This window comes from Vigna unguiculata, chromosome 7 (genome assembly GCF_037176805.1).
Source record: "Vigna unguiculata cultivar grain cowpea cultivar isolate G323 ecotype 2 chromosome 7, ASM3717680v1, whole genome shotgun sequence".
Lineage (NCBI taxonomy): Eukaryota > Viridiplantae > Streptophyta > Magnoliopsida > Fabales > Fabaceae > Vigna > Vigna unguiculata.
Window position 1 is genome coordinate 28,391,654 of NC_140798.1, and position 26,501 is coordinate 28,418,154.

At 36.2% G+C, this 26,501-nt stretch overlaps 3 protein-coding genes across 3 annotated transcripts; 1 reads left to right on the top strand and 2 right to left on the bottom strand.

Moving 5' to 3' along the window:
* The first annotated feature begins 9,090 nt into the window (after positions 1-9,090).
* On the top strand, positions 9,091-14,437 carry LOC114191696 (RNA demethylase ALKBH10B-like). Its single transcript, XM_028081043.2, has 7 exons — positions 9,091-9,663; positions 11,342-11,472; positions 11,554-11,671; positions 11,980-12,081; positions 12,225-12,340; positions 12,474-12,628; positions 13,592-14,437. Exons 1-7 carry the CDS (start codon positions 9,243-9,245, stop codon positions 14,073-14,075), a joined length of 1,527 nt encoding a protein of 508 aa, XP_027936844.2. The 5' UTR covers positions 9,091-9,242; the 3' UTR covers positions 14,076-14,437.
* Positions 14,438-15,165: 728 nt separating this feature from the next.
* Positions 15,166-16,876, bottom strand: LOC114192005 (uncharacterized). The gene has a single exon (XM_028081509.2). The coding sequence runs from the start codon at positions 16,734-16,736 to the stop codon at positions 15,387-15,389; it is 1,350 nt and encodes a 449-aa protein (XP_027937310.2). The 5' UTR covers positions 16,737-16,876; the 3' UTR covers positions 15,166-15,386.
* Positions 16,877-24,020: 7,144 nt separating this feature from the next.
* On the bottom strand, positions 24,021-26,088 carry LOC114192632 (putative galacturonosyltransferase-like 4). The gene is made up of 3 exons (XM_028082411.2): positions 25,546-26,088; positions 24,527-25,430; positions 24,021-24,434 (listed from the first exon to the last, which is right to left on the bottom strand). Exons 1-2 carry the CDS (start codon positions 26,030-26,032, stop codon positions 24,862-24,864), a joined length of 1,056 nt encoding a protein of 351 aa, XP_027938212.2. The 5' UTR covers positions 26,033-26,088; the 3' UTR covers positions 24,021-24,434; positions 24,527-24,861.
* Positions 26,089-26,501: the final 413 nt, after the last annotated feature.

Sequence of the window (26,501 nt, forward strand, 5' to 3'; positions counted from 1 at the left end):
TGTGAAAGTGAAACAGAGAAAAAATGTATAGTTGAGAACCCTTCGTTTTATTCATTGAATCTAGGGTGCCTCGTTAAAACCTCCCTGGCCAAAACCCTCCTTAGGGAAAAAAGACCAGGAGAGGAAAAAGAGTACACCCAGGGTTACAAGTATTCGGTTTAATACAGTATGCATTTAACTAAAGTAGAATTTGAGGTGGGACACATTCCAAGTATTGGGGATCTCTTCTCCAGATAAGTGTTCTAGGCGATAAGCTCCTCTTCTTATGTCTTCACGTATGCGGTATGGGCCATCCCAGTTCGCGGAGAATTTGTCATCCTTCTTTCTTGCACTACTGGCCATTCTCCATACTAAGTCCCCGATTGCGAATGATCGTGGACATAGGTTTGCGTTATACTTTTTGGCAGCTCTTCGTTTGGCAGCTAAGTTGCGTATCTGGGCTTTTTCTCTAAGTTCGGGTAGGAGGTCGAGATGAGTGGCCATGTTTTGGTGGTTGTGGGTTGGGTCGTATAGTTCTCGGCGTAGGGATGGTTCGCTAATTTCAACCGGTATCATGGCGTCTGCACCGTAAACTAGGCTGAATGGGGATTCGTTTGTTGATGATTGAGGGGTGCACCTGTAAGCCCATAGCACTTCTACTAACTCTTTAGGCTATCGACCTTTGGCACTATCTAATCTCTTGCGCAGTTCCACTAGGATAACCATGCTGGCCACCTCTGCTTGCCCATTAGTTTGTGGATGTTCTACAGAACTTGTGATGTGTTTGATGCCTAGGCCAGTGTAGAACTTGGCTAGCTCCTTATCTATAAATTGTCGGCCATTGTCGATGATGATGGTATGTGGGACACCATATTTGCATATAATATCTTTCCAAACAAACTACTAAACTTGCTGGGCCGTGATAGTGGTTAGTGGCTTGGCTTCTATCCATTTGGTGAAGTAGTCGAGGGCTACAATCAGGAATTTCACTTGTCCCTTGCTGGGTGAGAAGGGGCCGAGGATATCCATTCCCCATTTAGCGAAGGGTCATGGGGATAGTATGTGATGGAGTTGTTCTTGCTTCTGGTGGATGAGGTTGCCATGTTTTTGGCATGGTTTGCACTTTTTGACATAGTCCTAGCAGTCTGCTTCTATAGTCGGCCAGAAGTAGCCGGCTCTAAGGACTCTAGTAGCCATGGTACGTGCGTCGGAATGGTAGCTGCAAATGCCTTCGTGTAGCTCTTTAATAATATACTGTGCTTGCTCTGCCGTGACACATTTGAGGAGAGGTTGGTCATATCCGCGTTTGTAAAGGTCATCGCCTATCATGGTATACCTGGCGGCCTTAGCCAGCCAAGTTTTGTCCGCATCTTGTGGGGGGTTGCCAGTTTTTAGGTATTGGATATAGGGGGTGGTCCAGTTATGGCTTTGGGGAGGGGTGGTGTTGTCAGTTGGGCGTGGGTTAGGTTTTGACAGGTATGTGTGATGGAGGGTGTAGATAATGTTTGTTGTAATAGGGATCGGTGGCAGCTTTTTAATTTGGTGCTGGCCAATTTGGAGAGGATGTCGACTCTGATGTTGTTGGTCCTTGGGATGTGTTCGATGCAGACTCGTTCAAAGGTGGATTGAATGACTGCACGGACCAGATGGTAATATTGTAGAAGGATGGGGTCTTTAATCTGGAACTCGTCATTTAGGTGCCCTACAGTAAGCTTGGAGTCGGTTTTGCACGTTAACGTCTTGACACCAACTTCGCGGGCAAGGGAAAGGCCGGCGAGGATGGCTTCGTATTCAGCTTGGTTGTTTGATGTTTTGAAGACAAAGTGAAAGGATTTTTCAATGAGGATGTCATTAGGCCCTTCTAACACGATGCCGCCATCGGCGCCTTTTGGATTCGAGGAACCATCTACATGAAGTGTCCACTGGTCCTCTGTGGGTATGTGCTGGAGGTCATTGACAAAATCCAAGAGGCATTGGGCTTTAATGGGGCCATGAGGTTCGTAGCGAATGTTGAATTCCGATAGCTTGACGGCCCAGGATGACATCCATCCGGCTAGATCTGGTTTTTGCAATATTTTTTGGATTGGATAGTCGGTTTTGACGGTGATGCTGTGGTTTTGGAAGTATGGGCGTAAGCGGCAAACTGCGTGTATTAAGGACAAGGCCAACTTCTCCACCATTTGATATATGGTTTCAGGATCTTACAGCGTTCTGCTAACAAAGTAGACAGGATGTTGCGTGCCCTCTATTTCTTGGACCAGCGCGGCGCTGATGGTGTGGTCGGTGGCTGTGATGTATACCAGGAGGGGTTGGTGAGTATCCGTCTTGTGGAGGATAGGTGGTGACGTTAGGGTGGTTTTTAGTTTTTGAAGATTTGTTCACAGTCGTTAGTCCACGTGAACCGGGTGGATTTCTTGAGGAATTGGACTATGGGTTGGGTCTGTTCAGCCAATTTGGGCAGGAAGCGGGAATTGGCTGTAAGGCAGCCTATGAGGCATTGGACCTCTTTGATGGTAGTGGGACTGCGCATCTCAATAATTGCCTTGCATTTTTCGGGATTGGCCTCTATGCCGCGCTGGGTCAACATAAATCCGAGAAATTTACCACGGTCGACTCCGAATACACACTTGTCAAGGTTGAGGCGAAGGTTGTACTGGCGTAGTGCGGAGAAGACCGCGGAGAGGTCTTGGGCATGTTGGTGGTGGCTTGGAGACTTGACAACCATGTCGTCAACATACACTTCGACACATTGTCCCATTAGATGGCTGAAAACCTTGTCCATTAGCCGCTGGTAGGTTGCTCCAGCGTTCTTAAGACCAAAAGGCATAACTCTATACAAGTAGTTGGCATCGTCCGTGATGAAAGCGGTCTTGTTCATGTCAAAAGCGGCCATGGGGATTTGGTTGTACCCAGAATATGCATCCAAAAAGCTAAGCACTTTATTCCTTGCAGCGCCGTCAACAAGTTGGTCGATATTGGGTAGGGGGTAGGCATCGCGAGAGCAGACCTTGTTTAGATCCATGTAGTCTACACACATCCGCCATTTTCCATTGGCTTTCTTCACCAAGACTACGCTAGAAAGCCAAGTGGTGTATTGAGCTTCTTCTATGAATCCTGCATTCAGTAACTTGTCGGCCTCAACCTTAGCCGCTAGTTGGTGTTCTTCGCCAAGTTTGCGTTTTTTCTGGGAGATGTAGCGGGCTTCTTTGTAGATGGATAGTTTGTGGGATGCTACTAGAGGGTCCACTCTGGGTAGGTCAGCGGCTGACCAGGCGAAAAGGTATGTGTTGCTGATAAGGATGGGTGTGATGATGGCACGCTCGTCAGAGTTCAAACTGGTGCCTAAGTTGATGTAGTGGCCATTGGGTAGCTCTAGAGGAGAGGTATCCTCAATTGGTTCGACACGAACATTTCGGCCTACTCTAAGGTCTAGATCTTCGCTTGATAGGGCGATGCCGGAGTTAGATGGTCGCTCAATGTGGTTGGTTTGTTGAATTGGGAGTTGTGGGCGTAGGCTGGCCATGTAGCATTCGCGTGCCAGGCGTTGGTCGCAGTGGAGAGTGAGGATGTCGCCGAAAGGAGAAGGGAACTTCATGGCCAAGTGAGGGGTGAAGACAACAGCGTCAAGGGTGTTGAGAGAAGGACGGCCCAGGAGGACATTGTAGGATGTTGGCGCGTCGACGATAAGGAAGCGGATTGGAATGGTTTTGGTTTGGGTTCCCTCACGAAACACGGTGTGAAGGTCGATGTAGCCGCGGGTGGATACTTGTTTGCCAGAAAAGCCATAGATTGGTTCGTCATACGGGACCATAGCAGTGTCCGGGAGTTGGAGTTTTTGGTAGGTGGCCCAGTAGAGAATGTCAACGGAGCTGCCCTGGTCGACAAGGACTTTCTTAACGACGTAGTTTTCGATTTCAACGGTGATGACCATGGGGTCATCTTGTTGATGGTCGAGGCCATGAAAGTCGTCGTCTGTGAAGATGATGGGAGGCATGCGGCGTCTGTGGTGGGAATGGGTGATATGATTGATGGATTGGATATGGCAGAGGTGTTTCTTTCTGGCAGAAGAGGTGGATCCTCCACTAGCGAAGCCACCAGAGATGGTGTTGATAGTGCCACGTAGGGGAGGATCGGTGGGGTGATGTCGGTACGGGCCGGTTGGGGTTCCTGGTTAGCGGGTTGGGCCGGGCGTCTGTCGTGGCGAGGGTCGTGTGCAGGGCGTCTGTGGTCAGATCGAGGGGGGTGGCTGGATCGAGAGGGATGGTCATCCCTGCGGATGAAACGGCGAAAGTGGCCAGCACGGACCAGTTCTTCTATTTTATCCTGGAGTGCTTTGCAGTCTTCTGTGGTGTGGCCATGATTGCGGTGGTAACAACAATAAAACATCAATTTACATAAGAGAATGATATCACTCTTAACTCAATTTTAAGATAATGAACTTATAGATCTTCTTTACTGAACTTTCTTATTTATAAATAATCTTATATTTATATTTAGACTCAAACTTAAATTTTCAACACGCTATTTTCTAAGTAAAATGGTGTAAGAGATAACTATTTAAACTTTGTTGTTGATCTATACAAGTTAAGAATATATTCATTTAAATATTGAATATAGTTCTTTGTTTAATTGTGAAATTGTGTTGCAATTTTGTTGTGTCCTCTCAGTCGTAAGGGGTACTTTTGCAAAGGGTACTTTTAACATGAGCCTCTCGTGTCGTGTGTGTGTGCTACAACTCTTCACACTTTTGACTTCAAAAAGGGTCATGTCATGGCCATGGGATGATACATGAGATGAGACATTGGTTTGGTGTCTTTCTTTTATGGCCATCTTCATCTCTCAAGAGTCACAAGAGACCAAGAAGAAGCAACTATTTTCTTATCTTAGTTTTTTTTGCCAACTTTCATTTTTTTTAAATACCAATTTCAGTTCTGGTTCTCACCTAAGAATAAAGAATATAGTAAAAACACATATCTTTAAAGTATCCCTAGAAAAAGAATATAATAAAGCGTATAAAGTCAGCGACGGACAAATATAAAAAGATAAGCAACTCTACTTCGCGTATTTCAAGACCAAGCATAAAAAATATTTTCATTTTTTCCTAGGTTAAAGTATGAATTTCCTTTTTCATTTTGTGAATAACCTCATAAAATTATTTACCTTAATACAATAAGTTTTCAATATATGTAAAATGTCAAATTGAGTTGATAAATGAACACGAAATAGAAAAAAAAAAATAAAGAGTTAATTGTTGTGCATGTAATATAATTTTGAAGAAGTTGATTGTGACTAGAACTCTCTTGGTTGGTGCAATGGTCACGAGAATAAAGAAAGCACTTGAAGTTTGTCTTTCGTGATAAATTGCTTTCTTTCAATTTAACCTCAGCACAATGCAATGTTCGGTTCTTGCCTATAAGCATGCCTTGTCAATTTTCGTTTCGACATTTGAAAAGACTGCTCATAAATTAATCCAGATGGTAATTTAAAAATTAAATCAAATACACAAAGAGTAGAACGTGGTAACATTTTGATAATGAAAAAACCATCATTTAATAATTATATAATGATATAATAATATAAATAATGAGTCAAATTAAGTTTTCATCAGATTCCTTTTTATATAATTGTTTCAACCACATGAAGATACAAATATTTCGTTTTAAAAGGGTCCAAGTGCCAATAATGTATACTGCACCGACGGCGTGGCTGCCAAAGGGAATGTCGAATAAATAATAATTCATTTCTACAAACACATTATTATAATCTAAAATTTGAAGTTAATAAATTTATGAGTGATTTTATTTATCTCAAAATTAAATTATTTTAAGAATAAAAAACATTTATTTAAGTTTGTCAAACTATTTAAGTATCATATATATTAGTTACACGAGAGGGAAAGAATCTTCTATCTTTCCGCAACAAATATTTGTTTTATTATTAAACTTCTTTTCTTAAACATGGACCATAAAAAAAAAAAGCTTCTTGTTTGGTTCCATAATTTTATACAGGTATTACTGTGAAATGTGAGTTAGAGAATAGCATAGTGGGAAAGATCGTTTCAGAACACTTTAGTTTCATGAACCTTTGCCTTTGGAGAAAGCTTAAATCTTGAAAATTCCCAAACTTTATGACCCAAAAACATAACCAAGGGAATAAGAGACAGCAAATCTCTTTACAAGAAAGAATCCACTTTTAATTAGGATAAAAGGATAGAAAAGTAATTTGGTATTTGCATAATCCAACCTAGCTATTATTTTTGAGATTTGATCGTAACTTTTTGCTTTTTTTTAATATAAATTTTTTATTATATAATTTTTTTTTTTTGAAAGGTAAACAAGTGTAGAAGTATGAATGTCATGCTTTTATGGTTATTTGGCAAAACTAAATGAATTTAGTATTAATAGAATTTCTGTTAGGAATATAAAAGGTGGCTTTACCTTAAAACCTGTGACCCTACCTTATCTGGGCCCCACCACTAGCCTCTAAGCTTACATGGTGGACCCAAACAAATGGTTCTATGGCCCAAGGGTCCCACACACATGGGACATACCTTTCACTTATTCCACCATGTCATTTATTTTCTCTTCCCAAATTTGCCTTCACTCAACTCTTTGGATCCTTTTTCATCATCACTTTTTATTGTTTAATAATACCCAACAACAAAACCTTGGTCCTAAAGTTCACTATTATTCAACTTCAGCATTTTGTTTTCTTAAAATCAATAAATGTGAACCCACGTGTTTCTAATGGTTAGTTTAGTGGAAAAAACAGAGAAAATAAATTGTGTATTTTTACAACCAAGAGGAACATTTTCTTTCTTCAAGAAGTGGAATGTGTTGTACCATCTTTAGGAATGCAACGTGGATATCAATTTGGGAAACATGCATTCATAAATGTCTAACAAAATAATTAAAGACAGTATTATATATATCATATTCCAAAATCATGATGTCTTAGCAAAAACTATAATATCATAATGTTTGTACTGTTTTTGTTTGGGATTATGACACTGATTAGCACAAACAAAATTTTACATACATCACCATAATCGCGTCAGATTTTGATACGAAGCCATTTTACAGGGTTTTTTCTACGAACTTGGTGTACTTTTTGCAAAAATTACTCAAATGGTAGGTTTAATAATATTACATACTTGAATAAATCGTACAATTAATAACACGATTTCAAAAGAAGAAGTATGGTACTGCACAATATTATATTGGAAAAATTAATTTGAATTGAAAATTTTTTGTGAACTTAAAAGTTCAGAATACGAACGACTTTCAAATTTGTTGATGAAATTAGAAAGTCGTGCCGTTAGAGCACGACTTTAGCTGGAAGTAGAGCACGATTCAGCATGCCATTTTTCCATGCTCGTATGGGTTACGTTCTACACAAAATTAAATTGAAAGTCATCTTTTTTATGACTCAGTTACATTTTTTTTTTCCAGTGAAATCGGGTACAGGTCTCACGATTTATGCCGAAGTTGTGTTGTTCTCAACATACGACTTACACAAAGTCTGTAATATTTTTAAAACCCGTCCCTTTGAGTAATTTTTGCCTAAAAATACATCAAATTCGTAAAAAAAAAAGTTTTAGGAATTAATTGGCAAAAGTAAAAGAAAATAAGTTAGAAGTAGATAAAAGGATAATCAAGATTGTTAGTGGATCAAATGTTTATGTGTGTTTCTTAACCTTTAAAAAAATTACTTCAATTTTTATTTTTTCTTCAGAATTAATTACGGAGAACTTTATCCAAACATGCTTTTAAAAAAATTCAAAACTGTGCGAATGGTTTGTTCTACAAGTGTTCAAAGCATCCACACTTTTCGTTCTTTTTGATTGAAATAGACTTTTTGAATACCTATATATTCTGAAACGAATGAGATAATAGTCAACAAATACACGAAATACAAGGAGAAATACCAGTAAAATGCATTTCAAAATGAATTTATTTTACATTTTGAAATTTATTTTTAATCTACAAAAAAAAAGTTGATTTTAGAAAGAACTTGACCTAAGAAACGTATTAGGTTGAAAAAGTTGAAGTCCTAAGGGGTTTATTTATTTACTTACAGCCCAATCAGCTTTTCATCTAACAGAGAAATTTGACACTTTACATCACAAAATTACAAAACTGAACCATTAAAACAAAAAGTTTTGGTTATATTTATGGTTATTTAGGTTCAGAACATATTCAGTGATATCACAAAGAGGAAATGCTAAATTTACCAATCTCTTTTCTTGAGAATGACATCAAACAAGAACAAATGGTAAAAATGGAATCATTTCTCTTGAGCTTTGTCAAATAATGGAGTTGTGTTTGTGCAAACCAACTAACCAATTTGTTTTTTGTTATATAAGGAGCATGACCATGACCAACTACATTTTTTTTAATCTCTTAGCCTTTTAGCATGCTTCCTACAAGCTTTTAAAAAAAAATGATTTCACTAATAGATTAATTTTCATAAGTTCATACTTAAATCAAAATTCAACCATTCCAATCGTTCAAACAAAAAAAAACTTTACCTTTTGTTATTATCAAATTAGCCATAGTTGCTAGGTCAACATTTATGGAACACTTAACACTTATGTTTAAAAGTACTCACTTTACACCAATTTTTTTTTATATAGCGCTTAATTTAACGCGCATTAAATACATTTCAAGTTATTTAATAATTATAAATACGTATTTGATATTGACCCATGTTATAAATGCAGAAAGCATTTATCTGAAACAGGTTAGTACTATCACATGTAGCTGTATTTGATATTAATGGTTAAAGCGTCTATTTGATAATTTAGTAATCAAAGGATGTGATTTTTTTTTTTAAAGAATATATAATTAATAATGAATACCATTTCTTTTTTGAAGTTTGAATGTAATATAAAATTTATTTCAACCGTAAAAACAGAATTTAAATGTATATAATTCAATTATGGAGTATTCCGTTAGGCAGGCACGTGAAATGGTGGGTGTGAGAGGGTGCCACGTTAAGTGCAGAAGGGAGCTGTGGGAGGAGCTTGGTTTGGGTTGAGAGATTCATATCATGACTACACATACATGCATTACATACATAGGAAGTGAGTATATAATAAGGTCACTCACATTCACATTCACATAACAATACATATTCATAAACCCCTTTCTTCATCATTCCTTCTTCTTCTTCTTCTTCTTCCTTCGTCGTTCTCTTCCTTTTTCCTTCCATTTGGGCCCAAAACAACACCATTGGCTCCGATAATTGCCCGACCCAATTCCATGGCGGCAGGCCCAACCTCACCCTCCGATCGACCCACCATGGCCCCTCCCCCAATGCTCCTCTCCGACTCGGTCGCCAAGGATGCCATACTGGCTTGGTTTCGCGGCGAGTTCGCTGCAGCCAACGCCATCATCGACGCCCTCTGCGCTCACCTCGCCACCTTTACCCACGACTATGATGCTGCCTTCACCGCCATCCACCGCCGTAGGCTCAACTGGATCCCCGTCCTCCAGATGCAGAAGTACCACTCCATTGCCGACATCACCCTTGAGCTCCGCAGGGTCTCCGACAGAAACCACAACGCTGACGATCAACCCAAATCCGACGACAAAACGACGTCGCCAGAGAGTGTCGTCGGAAATGGTGCGGCTGATGAACACGAGGAGTATGAATCGCCTGAGAGCGAGATTACTGATTCAGGTGAATAAATTAAATAATAATTTTTTGTTTTACTTTTTTTTTTCAATTCCTCCAAATTGATAGGAATTTAATTCTAAGAATTTATTTATGTTATTTGCTTTGATTTAAAATCAAAGTCCTGGAACTTTCAAGGAAGAAAATTGAAGGAATCTGATGAGCGATTATTTATTAAGCACTGATTGAAAATTTAAAAGTTTTGGGGATCACATGTTAATTCTTAATTCCTGCCTGTAAATTCAAAAGTTTTGGGGATCATTTGTTAATTACTGATAAAAATTGCAAAGTTTTCTCCAGGGGTCTCTTTGACTGCAATAAAGCATGAAACTTTATCTGTTTTTCTTGAAAAAGAGTGATTTTCTTTTGTTTTCATTCTTTTTTATGATTTCAGTTTCAGAGGAGGAAATTGTATCCGTGTGGCTAGATGATAGCATGGGTCAAAAAATGGGACGTGGGAATTTGTTTTACTGTTTCATTTTGTGATAGTTAAAATTCTGATGCACAAAAGTTTAATTACCTGCTTAATTTTGAAGCAAGGAAAACCATAGGTTAAGACTTTATTTTGTACTATTAAATATTTTTTGGGTAAAAAGGAACAGGGACGGTAGTATTATAGTAAAGGAAAGTAGTTAGACACGCAGGGCATGTGGGTGATAATTTCTGCATTACTTAAATGGGGTTAAGAGTTTTCAGAGCCACGAGTCATGAGGAAGCTTTGGGTGTAACTGTTTAGGGAGTGACAAATTCTACTAAATGACACACTAGGTTTAAGGTTGGAATTGGAAACACAGATCTAGAACTGTGTGCGATGATTTTTATTACAGAGAGTGGGACCATAATGATGGTTTCGTTGACGTCACTCTTGTGTGTCGGGTCGGGTTTGGGCATGGCTTGACATACCAGGTCATTCCTATATCATTTCGAGCAGTGACATGTCCTAGTTTGCGGGTCAACTTTGTCTTGCGTGTTCCTTGGCTCGGGATCCAAATCCGATGAATGATTTCTGATTAAGTTGCATGATTTATAATGTTACCAAACATGCTATAGCCATCGGGTCTGGAAACTTAGCATGGGGATGTATATGTCTGACCATAATTCTAAACAATGAGTGATGTACATTATTTGAAATATCAGTAAAAAAATAAATATACACATTGGTAAAAACATCCTACTATAAAAAGTTTGGTTGAAGAAAAGAAAAACAGCTTCAATTGCTTGAGGTGATGAAAGAGAATATGTTGAGTTGGCTGATTGTATTTATTTGAAAAATAGATATATATGTTATTAATGCTTGCAGTGGCCTCCTTTTTTTGGCACTATATATGTAATGTGATAGTGGACTCACATTGGTGGTGGATGCCAACGAATAGCGAATGTGATAGAAGACGACAAATGTTTCTTGATAGGTGTTGGTTTGTGAAATTTCAGTGAACACATCTGTCCAATTGTTACGTCACATACTCGTGATGAGAGAGTTGACTAAATCATAATAATAAAAAGACAATAAAGTAGAAGGGCAAGTAGAGGAATAGTATGCCAAACCTATGAGATTTGATCATTCATTTAAGTTATCTGGGAAAATGTGACGGGCGGGTGTATTTATGTTTAGGATGAAAAGAATTTTGTCCTATTTTGGAGTATTGAAATTTACATGGAATTTTATTTTTGGTCCCATATGCAGGATCTCAAGAAATGCAGGCTAGTCCCATGAACGTTAATTTATGTTCCAATCATGAACTTTGTGAAGGACGTCCTTCACAGTTTAAGTTGACTAAAGGTTTTACTGCAAAAGAGTCTGTCAAGGGACATATGGTAAGTTCTTTATCTCATACACTAAAAGCACATTTGTTTTAATTACAAAGAGGCTGATTAAGAGCTGATTGAAATTGACAGGTGAATGTAGTAAAAGGATTGAAGTTATATGAAGACATTTTCACTGATTTAGAACTATGCAAGTTGACAGACTTTGTGAATGAGATTCATGCTGCTGGTCAGAATGGAGAACTGTGTGGTAATGCCATTGATCTGAGTGTCTCTGTATTTTTGTTTATTATCTTTTGTCATAAATTTTGACAATTGTTGAGGTTAACTTTTTTTTTTTACAATCACAATGTGTGTCTAATTGTTGTGACTATATATATATATATATATATATATATATATATATATATATATATATATATATATATATATATATATATATATATATTTAACTTTTTTTTGTCCTCAATCATGACGTGATCAAACATGTCTAATACAAATTGTTCTTGTTGTCTCCATTCTTAAAAATACTAACCCAATCTTCATGTATTGATGTAGGTGAAACTTTTATATTATTCAACAAGCAGATGAAGGGAAACAAGAGAGAACTGATTCAGCTGGGTGTTCCAATATTTGGACAGATAAAGGAGGACGTAAAAAGTAAGATCATTAAAGAAATAGTCATTACATATAACTGTCTACTTTACAATATCAGATTTGGTTCTCCTGATTTGTGATTTTTTATAAATGACTTTAGTGATCCTCTTATAATTATGTTTTACATTTTAAACTTTTTTTCAAAGGCAATATAGAGCCAATTCCTGCACTTCTCCAAGGTGTCATTGATCACATGATTCAGTGGCAGTTACTTCCCGAGTACAAAAGACCAAATGGTTGTATTATCAACTTTTTTGAAGAGGTAGACATTGCATACTTTTCTTCTTACTACTCTTAAGTTCTACCCGGTATTAGTAAGATAAGTAATATAATAATTTACAGTGAGCAATGGAATAACCGTTTAAGAAATATGTATGTAATTGCATAATTTTTAGGGGGAGTTTTCTCAACCATTCCTCAAACCACCGCATCTGGATCAACCTGTGTCCACTCTTCTTCTCTCTGAATCAACAATGGCTTTCGGACGTGTACTTATGAGTGAAAATGATGGAAACTACAAAGGACCTCTCATGCTCTCATTGAAGCAGGGGTACATATTAAAGAACTTATACTCTTTGCTGTCCTATCTTCCATTTATTAATTAAGATTCTAGTCACAATGCTGGATACAATGGAAGAAGTACCTTCAACATTTATAGGACAGAATGTAAGTGAAAAAGGTGAAGTGCCAATTTTTAGAGGATGCAATTATATATGCATATCATACTCATAATTGGGTTAGATTACATCTCTGTTTTTCTTTTTGTCGGCAAGACAAAAAATAAATTTTATATATATATATATATATATATATATATATATATATATATATATATAATAAGAAGGTATAATAAAAACAGAAGCATCTAAAGTAATCTTATTAGGTGCACATCTATGCACATAACAAACACATTATCAGCTTTTTATTTCTTTCCGAGTATCAAACAAACATGCAGACAATTAAGGGGAAAGACAAAAATAGAAGGGTCCAATCTAACCCTGGAATTATATATAGTGTATTAAAGTGGAAATTTACATTATGCATTAGATTGTAAATTCAATAACAAAATAGTCTCATTTCTAAGTTTAAGCATCAAGTTCTAATTGCAAAGCTTCTAATTAGAAGCTGAAATTTCTTTTTGGAAATATTTAAGTATGATGGTAACATTTGACAGCTAGTCCATGGATTCATGTCCTTTTAGTTGTTAGAATTCGGTTTCATGCCTCACTGACAAATAAGAGTTTTGTTATTGTTTTAGTATTTAGTTTCATTATTCAGTATGGCCTGCATCCAGATTTACTGATAGGATTGGCACAGAGGGGAGACTTCAATTTTTTTTTTGTTATTATTATAAGTATCACCAGAAAATGTACAAAAATCTCTCTGTTTTATGTACAAAAAATTGCAGGATGTTGTCTTGTGCAAGGACATTGACCTTATCATACACAATAATGTCTTTTAAAATGAGTAACAACATTCAGTAACTTGGACTAACCACCTTTAATTTTGGCAGGTCTCTTTTAGTGATGAGAGGAAACAGTGCTGACATGGCAAGGCACGTAATGTGTCCATCTCCTAACAGAAGGGTCAGCATCACCTTCTTCAGAGTGAGGCCAGATTCCAATCAATACCAGTCACCAACTCCTGCTATGACAAGTGCGATGACTCTGTGGCAACCTGGCATTGCTAGTCCATATGCTTTGCCAAATGGTGCTCTAAGTAGCTATGAGGGTATGGACATGATGCCAAAATGGGGAGTGCTTCGTGGTCCAATGGTGATGCTAACTCCTATGCGTCCTGTGGCATTGACTCCTCGCAAACTTGCTGGTGGTGGAACTGGGGTGTTTTTGCCATGGAATGTTCCATCTCGAAAACCTGCCAGGCATCTTCCCCCACGTGCCCAAAAAGGGAGGCTTCTCACATTACCTTCACCCGTTGTTGAACCCCAAATGGGAGAATCCACTTCTGAACCAAGCAGCATTTGTGTTGAAGGATAAAGACAAGTTTAGTTCTGAAGCAGTCTTGGGTTTGAAGAAATGTGAATCAAGAAAGGTGGCTTCCACGGTTCAGCTATTTGCTCTACAATATGGAGAGCATTTTATCTTGTTGTACAAACACAGCCCCACCCCAGGTGCTGCAAGAGCAGTTTGGTTCTTTTTTTGACTCTTTTCCCTTTGGATAGATTAGAATCTAGTGATGTTGAAATCGGTTTTCCATGTTAGCCAATCATGGCAAGAGTTTTAGTGGAGTACTTAAGCCTTTCAAATTTGAAGAGTGTGAATTATATCTGACGGTAGCATTTTGTAAGAATGATATTCTACGTTAATTATATTTTGAGAAAAATATCAATTTGTCTCCAGCATGTTTACTTAAGGATCATCTACTTGCTGTTATCTATGGTTTGTAAATTTCTTTTATCGACTAGACAATCTGGATTAGACAATCTGGTCTTATAAGTGGATGATGCTTAACACATTTTCCATGATTTATATTATTCATACAACACTCTTTATAACATTAGCATCTTTTATACAGAAGTTGACTAAGATGCTATGAAGCTCCATTCTCACTAATAGACTAAGGTTCCATTTCTTATTTTTTCAGGATATTCATGTTCTTGGTGCTTAGCAGTTCATGCCTTAGTCTCTTTTCCTGTAATATAATTCACAATTCATACTAATGTACATTCTTGACTTCAAATTATGTCTGTTTCTAAATTTGCTACAATTTATAAATTCGTGAACAACATTTTGAATGCTCATGCTCGGCACGCCTTATAGCAGTCCAATTTTAAACATATTCAAGACTGGCAGAACTTTTGGTTTATGAGGGCTGTGAGATATACTCTATGTCCAACTTTTTCTAATTTGATTTTCAGTCCTTTCTTAATTTTTAAAGACCTGCAGGAAAATCTTTGTTTGTTCTGTTTTGATTTGATTGTTGACTATTACTCAGGTTTCCAGATAGAGTGAGCGTAACTGAATTTCATAAATGAATATGTAACTCAATTCCATAAAGGAGTATATTACACTATAATAGGTAGTGATCCATAAGTTGTTAAATAAAAGGCAGAGGGAGACTTAAACATGAGATAGTAAATGTGTCTTGCTGACAATGGTCACCATATATTGATGAATAACCAAAATAAGAAACAAACAAAGAAACAGTTACATTTCATGCGTTTCAGGGACAGAACAGATAACATTACAACCTCCATCCCAGTTTCTAAAACGTATAATAGTAACAGTGACAAATTTCTTTATGTGAAAATGACACTTACACCATACCCTTCCATTGCATCAAACATCTCAAACCTTGGGAGGCTCATCATCATCATCTTCTTCAATGTCCCAACTCAAGTCTTCATCTACTTCCGCAGCACTAAATCGCTTCCGCAAATCAACTTTGCTTGTGCCACCACTGTGCGATGTTTCCTTCACATCAATACTGCTAAGATCCTCAATATCATCCCACCCAAGGTCCTCCTCATCCCCCTCCTCATTTGCCGAGTGCTTATTTTCAACCACTGAGGAGTCATTACTTTTACTGGAAGATTTCTCATGACCACCATCTCTTTCCTTAACCTTCTCACCAGTTTCAGCTGCAGGATCATTCTTGCTCACACCAACATCCACTTTTGATGCCTCATCAACACCAGCCATCTCACCAACAATTTCAGATTTCTCAATATGTGGTTCCTCAACAGACTTATCTATCTTGTTGCCAACTTCCTCACTTTGCAATAAATTGTCTCTCTTCTCCACTTTAGACTCTTTTTCCACGTCCAATTTCTTCGTTCCCCCTTCATCACCGGCAACAAGCAACTGGGTATCCACACTGTCCCCACCAACCTCTTTATTCAAAACCAGAGGTTTAGCATCACCTCCATCCTCATCTTCATTATCATCTTCAACTTCCCAACTCAAATCCTCATCCACCCCAGAAATTCCACTCACAAGCCTAGCCATAAGGTCTTCAGCTTTCTTGAGCTTATAAACCTTATAGAAATACCTATACCAGAAAGTGTCGTGATCCACACTGCTCGGAACAACTCTTTTGTAAACACTCTCCATATTATCATTCTCTCTGAAAAGCCCCTCCATTTCATCACTTTTCCCCTCCAACGAAAACCCTAATTTCCATTCATTGAACTCACTCAAATCCTCGGGCTCCTCGGAGTAAGTGCTAACATCACCCTGAATCGCACGAACCTGAGCGTCGAACCTACTATACCGCGCCAAATCAAGGCTCCTCCTATTGACGCTATTATTATCCGAATCAGAATCGAGATCCACAGCGAGGATACCTTGAGATATGATCTGAGCCGTTCCTTTGACGACGGTGTTTCCGAACTCGTCAATGGCGTGACCCACGTTCCCGAGAGAGCCCTGCGCCACCTCAATTTCCTTCTTCAAACCGGTGCTGAATTCCTGCAGATCGCGACGGTAGGTCTCGATTATGGATTCCGATTTGGATGTTAGGGTTTGCATGAAGCCGCCGAAATTCCAACCGTCGCCGACACCACCACCGGAATCGGTGGTGCTGGATCGGGGCGGGGAGTCGGGATCCGGGTCCTGGACTCGCGGCTCATTGCTCGATCCGGATTCGGGTCGCGGAGGATCCGGGTCATCAAGGAAAACGGATTTGAAGAAATTCATGCGGAAGTGGAGAGAGAGCGATAGAGAGCGATGATGGAGTGATCAGTAAGTAAGAAATTCAGGCATAACTAATTTATCATTCTAGTTTGAGAAAAGTGCGTTTGAAGTTTATGTATTCTTCTACACTTCTAAGATCTAGAAGGCGAAGAAAAAAATACATTCTAAAATATATATATATATATATATATATATATATATATATATATATATATATATATTATTTATCTAATCCAACAACTATTATTGTGTTTTACGTAGGTTGTGTTTGGATACTCAACTGAGTTCATCTAACACACTTTTGCCTTATTCTAATTACGTTACGAAGTAAACTCGATTTTTTGTTCTTATCATAGTATTGGTGTAAAGTGTCCATCACCACATCTAATAATTAATACAATTCTTCCTTCGTACATGATCTCTGGGAACCAAAGAAAAATAGTGCTTTTAAAATTTTATTTTTCCTTTACCCTATTTATTAAAAAAACAATTAAAAGTAATTTTTTATTAATATTATCTTGATAGGTTCTGTTTTATCAGCTTAAATTTTAAATATAGATATTAAGACATAAAATGAATCATATTAAATTATTATTTTAAGAAGCTTAGTTTACAGTATTCTTTTAGTGCAAATTTAGGTTTACAAACTTTAATGGGAAGTTCGGTGCAGATTTTTATTGATTTATTTTAATTTCTATATTCTATAAATTTTAAACATAAATTCTGTTTGTGGAAGTGCTTTTGTATGTAATGGATGATGATGAGAGGAGAAGTAACCGAGTGAAAGTGAGCATTTTAACTCTCAGTTATTTTCAAACTAGAACATTTGGAATTGTTCCTACTTTCAAAAATCCAAAGAATGAAAAATTAAATAGATACCAATTAATTGGAGCATGATGGCCAGGTACCAAAGTCATGTTTGCTATGAATCAAATAAGTAAAACAGAGTGATTCTTTTCAAGGAAGAAAGGAATCCAGTTTCGGTTATTTATTTCTGCACCCTTTTTATTTCCTGCAAACGGGATTCTTCCTGGACCCAAGATTTATTCTGCACCTCCAAACAAAAAATTAGAGGATTAATTTGATTCTATTCAACGAATACAAAAATTAAAAGAGTAATTTAACCTTTTTGTAATTAAGCACAAGTAATTTGGAAAATGACAAATATGGAAAACGGGTCACGAATATGGAAACAAGGACTGCATGTGGACTTCTTGCAGAAAACATCAATCGGATGTCGACTTCCAGCAAAGAACATTCAAGATATCAACTTCCGGTTAACAACTCGACTTTCGGAGAATTAAGACTTTAGGTTAATCTTCCTTCGACACCTCGACTTCCAGTATAGGTTTGTTGTTTCCGGAAGTCGACTTCCAGAGTAAGCTTCTTTCGGATGTGAGTCGCTTCTGGATGTTGATTTCCGATTAGGAACTATTCTGGATGTTGACTTCCCATTAAGAATGGCTTCGAATGTCGATTTTCGGTTAAGGACACTTCCGGATATTGACTTTTGGTTCTGTGATTTATTTTTGGTTTTTTATTTTAAATTTAATTATTTTTAAGATTTCTGAAATATTTGTTTATATTTTTTAATGTACTTGTTATGTTATTTATTTTTTAATGTTTTTATGTTATGTTATAATTTTTAATTGTAATTTTTTAATTTATTTTTTATAGATATGGTTAGAACAAGAAGAGCATTCACATCTCATGGCAAGAGTTTTACGTAAGCTGGGGCTAGACATAAACCTACGACATCTACTTGTAGAAGAGGTCAGGGTTGTCATGGAGAAGTCGGTCCATTATCAGTAGCTCCTGTTGATATTCATGAGGACTAGGAGAGTGTTATTGAGCCACGAGAGATTGTTCCAAAGCAGGACAACCATGATTCAAGAGGATTTTCCGGAGAACCCTAAAGATACTTCTCTGTTGATTGGCTATGCTGATCATGTCACATATGTTATTTGGGAGGATTAGGTTAGTATAGTACTTTAATAATATTTTTGCTAAAATTGGTTGATGAATTTAAATATTTATGTAATTTTTTTACTAGGACTGAGTGGACATGAAGTTGGTGTATGATAAATGTCAATTATTAGTTAAATTGTGTATCATTTAGACCCTTATTTTGCACTAAATAGATGTAAAAATCATTAGAATTGTCCTAATTTTACATAATTACAGAATGAGGTGATGAGAAAATATAAAAAGTGGAATTTAATGTATTTTGTGCTATTTTGTAGGTAAAATGAAGTAAATATAAAGTTAGTGCTGAATCTCAAAAGTTGCAACTCAAGCCAGACAGATGAACTGAAAAGTTAAATTTTAAGCCTGTAGCTGAGGAGCAGAATTTGGTGCTTAAGCCACATTTTAAGAAAACTTCACTGCAAAGAAACATGAAGCTCCAGATTTGAAGCTGAGCACGAATAGGAAACCTCCATGGCAGGGAAACCTCCAATGCTGAACTGCAAAAGATGAACGCCCAAGCTTGAGAAGAAAATCCACTTTGGAAAGAAACCTCCATGGTTAAACTTCAAGATTTGGAAGCTAGTGCAGCACGTGAAATTCTATAAATATAGGGTATGACCCCTGTTATATTCATGTTGATTGGGTTATTTTATATATACTGATTTTGTATATTATTCTAGAGAGAGATACTCTTAGTTGGTTAGGACCTATATAGTATAGTATTATATAACTATGGAAGGAAGGATGCTACTGCAAGTTCATCTTGTATTCATCATCGTGAGCAGCTAATTCCTCTGTTGTTGGGATTAAACATAATTTCTAAACTCTCTTTGTATTGCACTTGATTATATATTTATTGTGTTCTTGTTTTACATGTTAGTTACTTGGTTTGTATTTCAATCTGTGATGACTTAGCCAATTATCACACCTCATCAGCACTAGATGTAGAGACATTTGGTCTAGTATGTAGAGTAGATCCAATCAAGTATCTTGTCCCTTGGCATATACCAGACATGGATAAGTGGGTTCAGTTGGTGTAAAGAGTTTTATCCTCAAAACAAGGGTTCCTCCACCTGGATTGGGAAATTTTGCCTCTAACGCCCTTAGGTTCTAATGCACAAACATGTGGTTATTTCTACAAGTAAGTACACTTCCATGAACACTAAGATAAAGAACATAATATATAATAATTATAAGGCAATATAGTTGAAGTTAAGAGGAAAAATTTAATCCCAACATCCTAATCGGCATCACCTCTATCATATATATATATATATATATATATATATATATATATATATATATATATATATATATATATATATATATATAGTTTATCCTTAACAATATAAAAAATTAAAACTCATCTACTGTTCCATTGCTAAATTTTGAGTCAAAATATAAACTATTGATCTAGTTATCACTTCCTCCCTACGGATACAACCTTGTTGCACTACAACTGACCCAATATTCTTGCTGGAAAAGTTTGTCCCTTCATCTAGACCACTAACAGTGTCCCACGCTAAGAAATTAAAAAGATTTGGAGCATGCCATGAGGTTGTTGAACCATATGTCCAAAATTCTGGTTTGATGCCTCTATGTGATCTTTGTTATGAATACCCCGATAAAGGCCTCGTATTGGCTTTTGTTGAGAGGTGGCACAAAGAGACCAACACCTTTCATCTTCCTTTTGGAGAGATGACCGTGACACTAGATGATGTGTTCGTCCTCCTCCATTTGCCTATAGTGGGACAATTTTGTCCAAATGAAGTACTAAACTTCGATGCTGCTTTGAAGAGTGTGAAGGATCTTTTAGGTGTTGAACGAACGAGAGCGTCATCTAAGCTCAAGCAATGTCGTGGACTCCATGTAAGACTGAGTTGGTTGAGAGACATGTACACTAAGTGTTGTGAGAACCAACAATGAGAGTTTGCGACACACTGCATCTTGTTAGATGCACTATTTTTTTGCATAAGAGTGCTACCTACATCAATATCTCATAATTGCATATGCTTGCAAATAGACAATCATATGGGAGGTTTTCATGGGGAGTTGCATATGTCTCATACTTGCATATGTTTTGATCAAGTCGGATTAGGGGCCATAAGTCTTCACTCATCCCTAACAAAGCAGCAATGCATTTGTACCCACAATAGCCATCAATAGCGACGTCAACAACATTGACAATGTAAGGGTGACAGATAGGATGAAACTGATCTAACATGGGAAATCCATTTTGTTGTGTAGATCCAAAAATTACATTAGATTTTGTAAGACCCGGAAAAATTAATTAATTAATAAATGCGGGAAGAAGGCGTCTTTATGACATTAATTGTTGTATAATGTGATGTTGAAAAGTATTAGCTCAAATGGTTGAGAGTACTTTGATTGTGTGAGAGGACTTGGGTTCGAGTCCTATGTATGCCAATTATGTGTCGTTGTTTTATGATTTGTTTTTAATAATATGTAAGAGTGTGAAATTTGAAATGTAAACTTGTGATGATTGTTTATGTCACCAAATGTGAATTGGCATAGTGGTTGTGCTTTGGCCTTATGAGTGGAAGGTCATGGGTTCAAACCTTGGTGGGCAAAGAATAAGCTTTATTTTTGCTAACTAATAGTTGTGGTATGAATGTGAAGGGGTAAAGAAAAGCCTAGCAGAATGGGGCAGCCAAAGGGGCTGGGAAATTACCAAATAAGTAACATTAAGGAGGAATTAAAAAAAAACCCAAACTCGTTTCATTTTTAAAACCAGTCTCAAAGGCACCTATAAAAGCTGAGGTAAAGTTGGGTTACAAAAATTTTGGCTCACGAGGTTGAGTTAACTCTTCTTTAGCTCAACCTCTGGTGAACCAACCCATGTGAACTGGTTTGACTCTCTTTGACCACCCTTTAGTTAGTGGTACTATTTGTTAAAAAATAAACGGAACAGAAAAGGAGGAAGAAGGAGACCTTATCGTGCATTTTACTGATGAATTTGAGATTATCGATAATTATTGACATATGCCTATATCTGTTGATAAACTTTACTGACAACCTCTTTACTGATGAATTTCTGCCTATTAATAGTTCATTAATAAATACGATTTTTTGATGAATAATGATCGTCAATAATATACAATTTTCTTGTAGTCAATGGCAGATGATTTTGGGGGCAGGGAAGGGCCCTGGCCCCCCAAATTTTGAATTTTTTTAATTATATATATATATATATATATATATATATATATATATATATATATATATATATATATATATATATATAAATTATTTTTGGAAATTTATTAAAATTTTTAATTGTAAGTATTATATTTTAAGAATTGATCAAAATTAAATTGTGTATTTTTTTATTTATTTTATAAAGCACAACATTTAATGTTAATAGATAATAAAGAATAAAAATATTTAGGTTTAATTTCTCTTTTAGTCCTTGTTTTTGTCAAAAAAAAATGAGACTAAGATTATTTTAATTACATCAATAAAGCAAATCATCCATATTAAAAGTTTCAATTTTAATGAAAGAATCATTAATCCGTTTTAAGAAATTTAAAGAAATTGATAAAAGACCAAATTGCATTAGTTTTTTAAAAAATCTAGATAAAATTGAGATTAAAAAAAATTGGAGGATCAACTTAACATTTTTAAACAAAATCATGAATCAAAAAGTAATTAAACCAAATATTTATTAAGATAATTTTTATTTTCATTCTTATTGTGTTTTTTAATTTTTTCACAAATTGTGATCATCTCTCACTCTCATATGTTTTCTTCTTTTTTTTCTTGAAGAAAAAAAAGTTAGACACAAACTTTTTTTTTTTTGCTTTCATTTCTCATTTATGCTCTTCCTTCCTTAGTCTCTTGTCTCACTTGATAATAAAAACATTATTTTTTATCTCATCAGTTTTTTGTTCACTTTTGTATGATATAGAAAAAAAAATGTATCACATGTTTTTTCATTACCGATTTTTAATTGTGACTTAATTATAATATATTTTTCTTTTAATAATTACGTGTCTCAATTGTTTATTAGATTATGATAAATTATTTTTTAAAATTATTTACAAAAAAAAAGTATATTGATAGAAAATAAAAGAATAAATTCATCGTTTAAAAGTGATAAAAAAGAAACTATTAATGAAAACAATATAGATTTTACTTCTTCACATATTTTGAAGCATTATACTAATGATTAAATTGTTTAGTAGAGAAGTTATTTTTTGAAACATTATACTAATGGTCAAATTTAATGATCTTAAAATTATATTATTTTGGCCCTCCAATATTTTTTGTCAAGATCTGCCACTGCTTATAGTGTCAAACAAAATTATGATTATGTATTGTTGCATAAAAGCAGTAAAAATAAGAAGGTAAAAAGGAATTAAAAAATAAATAAAAGAATGAGAAAATAATATAAACATATTGATTACCTGATCTCGTTTTTATTTTTCTTGAGCTTTCAAACAAATATAACACTTTACAACATTAACAACATAATTGGAATAGAATTTTTTTTTTTTGGTTAAATATGTTTTTGGTCCCTGAATTTTCAATAAATTTTGGAATTAGTCCATTTCGAAACTTTGGACTAATTTAGTCTTTCATCTTTTAAAATACGGAAATTTAGTCATTTTAATCAAATTTTGTTAAGTTTATTTGATGTTTCGTACACATTTTAAGATTGTATTTGAGTTGTTTATATTGTTTGACACATTTTTGCTTTAATGTTAAGTCAAATATTATTGTGAAACGTGTTTGAAATGTCAAAAAAACTTAACAAAATTTGATTAAAAGAACTAAATCCATGTATTTCGAAAGATGAATGATCAAATTGGTCAAAAATTTCGAAATGAACTAATTTTAAAATTTACTGCAAGTTAAAGGATAAAAACATATTTAATCCATTTTTTATATGGAAAAGCACGGTTTGACACTTCCAAAACAAGTACACCCACTTGCCCATTAATAATATATATGACATTCAAAATTAAAACATTTAAAAAATAAAAATATTAACATTTTAAGTTATGAAGTGAACGTATTTAACTTTTAACGTCACACTAAATAATTTACGAATATTATTTTTGAGTAGCGTCACGCGTAAATAACAACGTAATGTAATATATAAAAATAAATGTTACAACTATACAATTTTTTTTAGTGATTAAAAAGTTAGACTGCAATATACACCATTTTCTTAAACTCTCATTTCACAATTATACATATTATTATTTTATTTTGAACTTTTGTTTATATTTTATTATATTTATTAAATATAATATTTTATTATTAAAGTGGAAATAAAAGAAAAAATAAGAATAATTTTTTAAAAAAATTTAATCAACAATTATTTTACTCCAAATTCAAAACTTGTCAAAGTATATATCAAGAACTATGGATCCGTGTGAGCATCGAACAAGTGAATGATCATAATATAGCTTTGCGTGGATATTTTATGAGATCACTCATAAACAAAAACACTAACTACATGCACATCTAGTCAAAAATGTGGATGAAACGGTAAATGTTTTCTAGCAGCAGTTGAGCTGGGGTGAAAATGTAGAAATTCTACCAAGATATTAAAAGGATAATTAAAATTAATAAATATCTTAGTCATGGACACATGTATAATCTCCAGCTCCAACTAGTATATATATCTATACTCATTGTTCTTGCTTTTCTGGATCATATCCCTTGCATTCATAGCACTGTCTTTCGCTTTTCTTCCACACCAAACTGCAAAAAACACATTCTATTTATCAGTCTCTCTTCACCCATATGTTTGCTTAATCAAACAAGTATTTTGCAAATGATAATTGCCACTTTACCTGTTGTTTGAATTTCTTCCTTTCTTCATTCCTTCTCATTAACCTCCCTCACTGGGATTTTTCATTTTCCCAGACTTCCAATACATGTAATATTTCTTATATCTTCATGTGATGAAAACTGATCCTCCAACAAGTATGTGCTGATTTTTTTTATACCGTTTCTCTGTTATAATTTCAAAATATCTTGATGATTATTAATTTTAATGTTTAAAGTACCAATATATGAGTTTGTTTTGAATGTTCAAAGGAATGCAAGTGTAATTTTAATGTTCACCGGAGCACAGCAAGAAAAATATGATGAGTAAAGAATGTGAGGTGGAAGTTTATGATAATTTTCATTCCTCGAAAGCATGAGTATTGGGACGATAGAGATCATAGGGAGCCCAGAGATGATCAACAGAGCAAGGCCTTCTGGAGTCCAACCTCAACCATGGCTTCCCCTTGCCACTCCAATGCAGCAAACTGATAGGCCCAGGATGAAGACTCCTGCACCTGCCTTCAAGGTTATCACCTCCCAACCCATGCTGGTTCCACCTGTGATCCACACTCTTCAAATCCCCAGCCAGAACCAGAAGAAAAGGAGGCAAAGAACCCAAGTGGTAGATCCTCTTCTGCTTCTGCACCGCCATCCATGCCTCCACCTTCGCCCTGTACTTCCCCTCCCTCCATTTCTCCACGTCCATCACCATCACCCCCGTGTTGAAATAGCACGGTTTCCTTCCCTCGAACGTCTTATTCAACTCCTTGTCCTTCCAGAACAAATCCGTGAAATACAGCATGAAATTCGCTTGGCAATACTCCGGCGCCGCCAGCACCTTCCCCTGCAAGTCAACCTCCCACAGCTTCGCAATGTCATCCACAACCACGATATCAGAGTCCAGGTATATCACGCGTTTCACGTGACCTGCATGTAATAAGGCTCCTCATAATATTATATCAACTTTTATTACAATCTGATGAGTTTTCACGTAACAATCGAAGACGGATCTATTAGGTTATGCGAAGAAGAAGAAGCGTACCTGGGAGAATGTCGGAGAGGTAGATTCGTGCGTAGTTGAGAGGCTGGTCGAGGGCTTGGCGAATGGATTTGGAGATTTTGCCACGAACCCTATCGGATTCGAAGCGATAAATTTTGAACCTGAGGTAAGGAAAGGTGGACTTGATGGTGGTGAAAACCTGGGGCTCGAACCTTGCCCAGAGGAAATGGAACTCGACGTTTTCCGGACACGTGGAGTGCTGGAGAATGGAGAGGACCGCGGCCATGGTTCCTCTGAGGTAGTTTGAGTCCAAGGTCATGGAGATGTGGATTCTGTCATTGTTGCATGTGTTTCCGTTGCGGAATGCAGGGGCTTCTCGGAAGATGGGGAAGTCGGGGACGGGTTTTCGCACGACTCCGTGTTGAATGTTGGCGGCGAGAGAGGTGGTGGCGGCGGCGGTGAGGAGGAGGAGGAGATAAGACAGGAGGCGTAATGGGGAGGGAAAATGTGAAGGGTTCCCTGGGGCCATATCCTCCTGTCTTTTAATGTTGTGGTGTGGAAGTCAAGGTGGCAAAGGAGGTGAAAGTGTTGGAGCCATGATGTATATGAAACTTTTTTTCCTTCCAAGGAAGGTGGGATTGTAGGGAAGAGAACCATCTTCGGAGGATGAGGCAATATAAAGCCCATGGTTCTGATATTTTGTTGCATTTTGGTGCTGTCCCTATATCTTTTCTACCCAAAATATTCTCTGCTTTACCTTTGTTTTTTTGGGTTTATTTAAGACTTCTCTATGATGCCATAATGGTGTGTAAAATGCTTTTTCTTTAAGATCTTATAATTACATGTTTCACTCTTTATTTTCAAGGAACCATATATATGTTTTTGTTCACTTTCATTTTGATCGATAAGTGCTCATGGTTCCTGATGCAAGCCACTTTTCTTACTTAACAACAAACTTGTAAAATGGGTATGCTAATTGATTTTATGATCTTTTTAAA

Coding starts and splice junctions, on each gene's coding strand:
- LOC114191696 (XM_028081043.2), top strand. CDS start 9,243: ATGGCGGCAGGCCCAACCTCACCCTCCGATCGACCCACCATGGCCCCT. Junction 11,672..11,979: donor TCAGAATGGAGAACTGTGTG/GTAATGCCATTG, acceptor GTATTGATGTAG/GTGAAACTTTTATATTATTC. Junction 12,629..13,591: donor ATGCTCTCATTGAAGCAGGG/GTACATATTAAA, acceptor TAATTTTGGCAG/GTCTCTTTTAGTGATGAGAG.
- LOC114192005 (XM_028081509.2), bottom strand. CDS start 16,736: ATGAATTTCTTCAAATCCGTTTTCCTTGATGACCCGGATCCTCCGCGA.
- LOC114192632 (XM_028082411.2), bottom strand. CDS start 26,032: ATGGCCCCAGGGAACCCTTCACATTTTCCCTCCCCATTACGCCTCCTG. Junction 25,431..25,545: donor CCTCTCCGACATTCTCCCAG/GTACGCTTCTTC, acceptor TATTACATGCAG/GTCACGTGAAACGCGTGATA.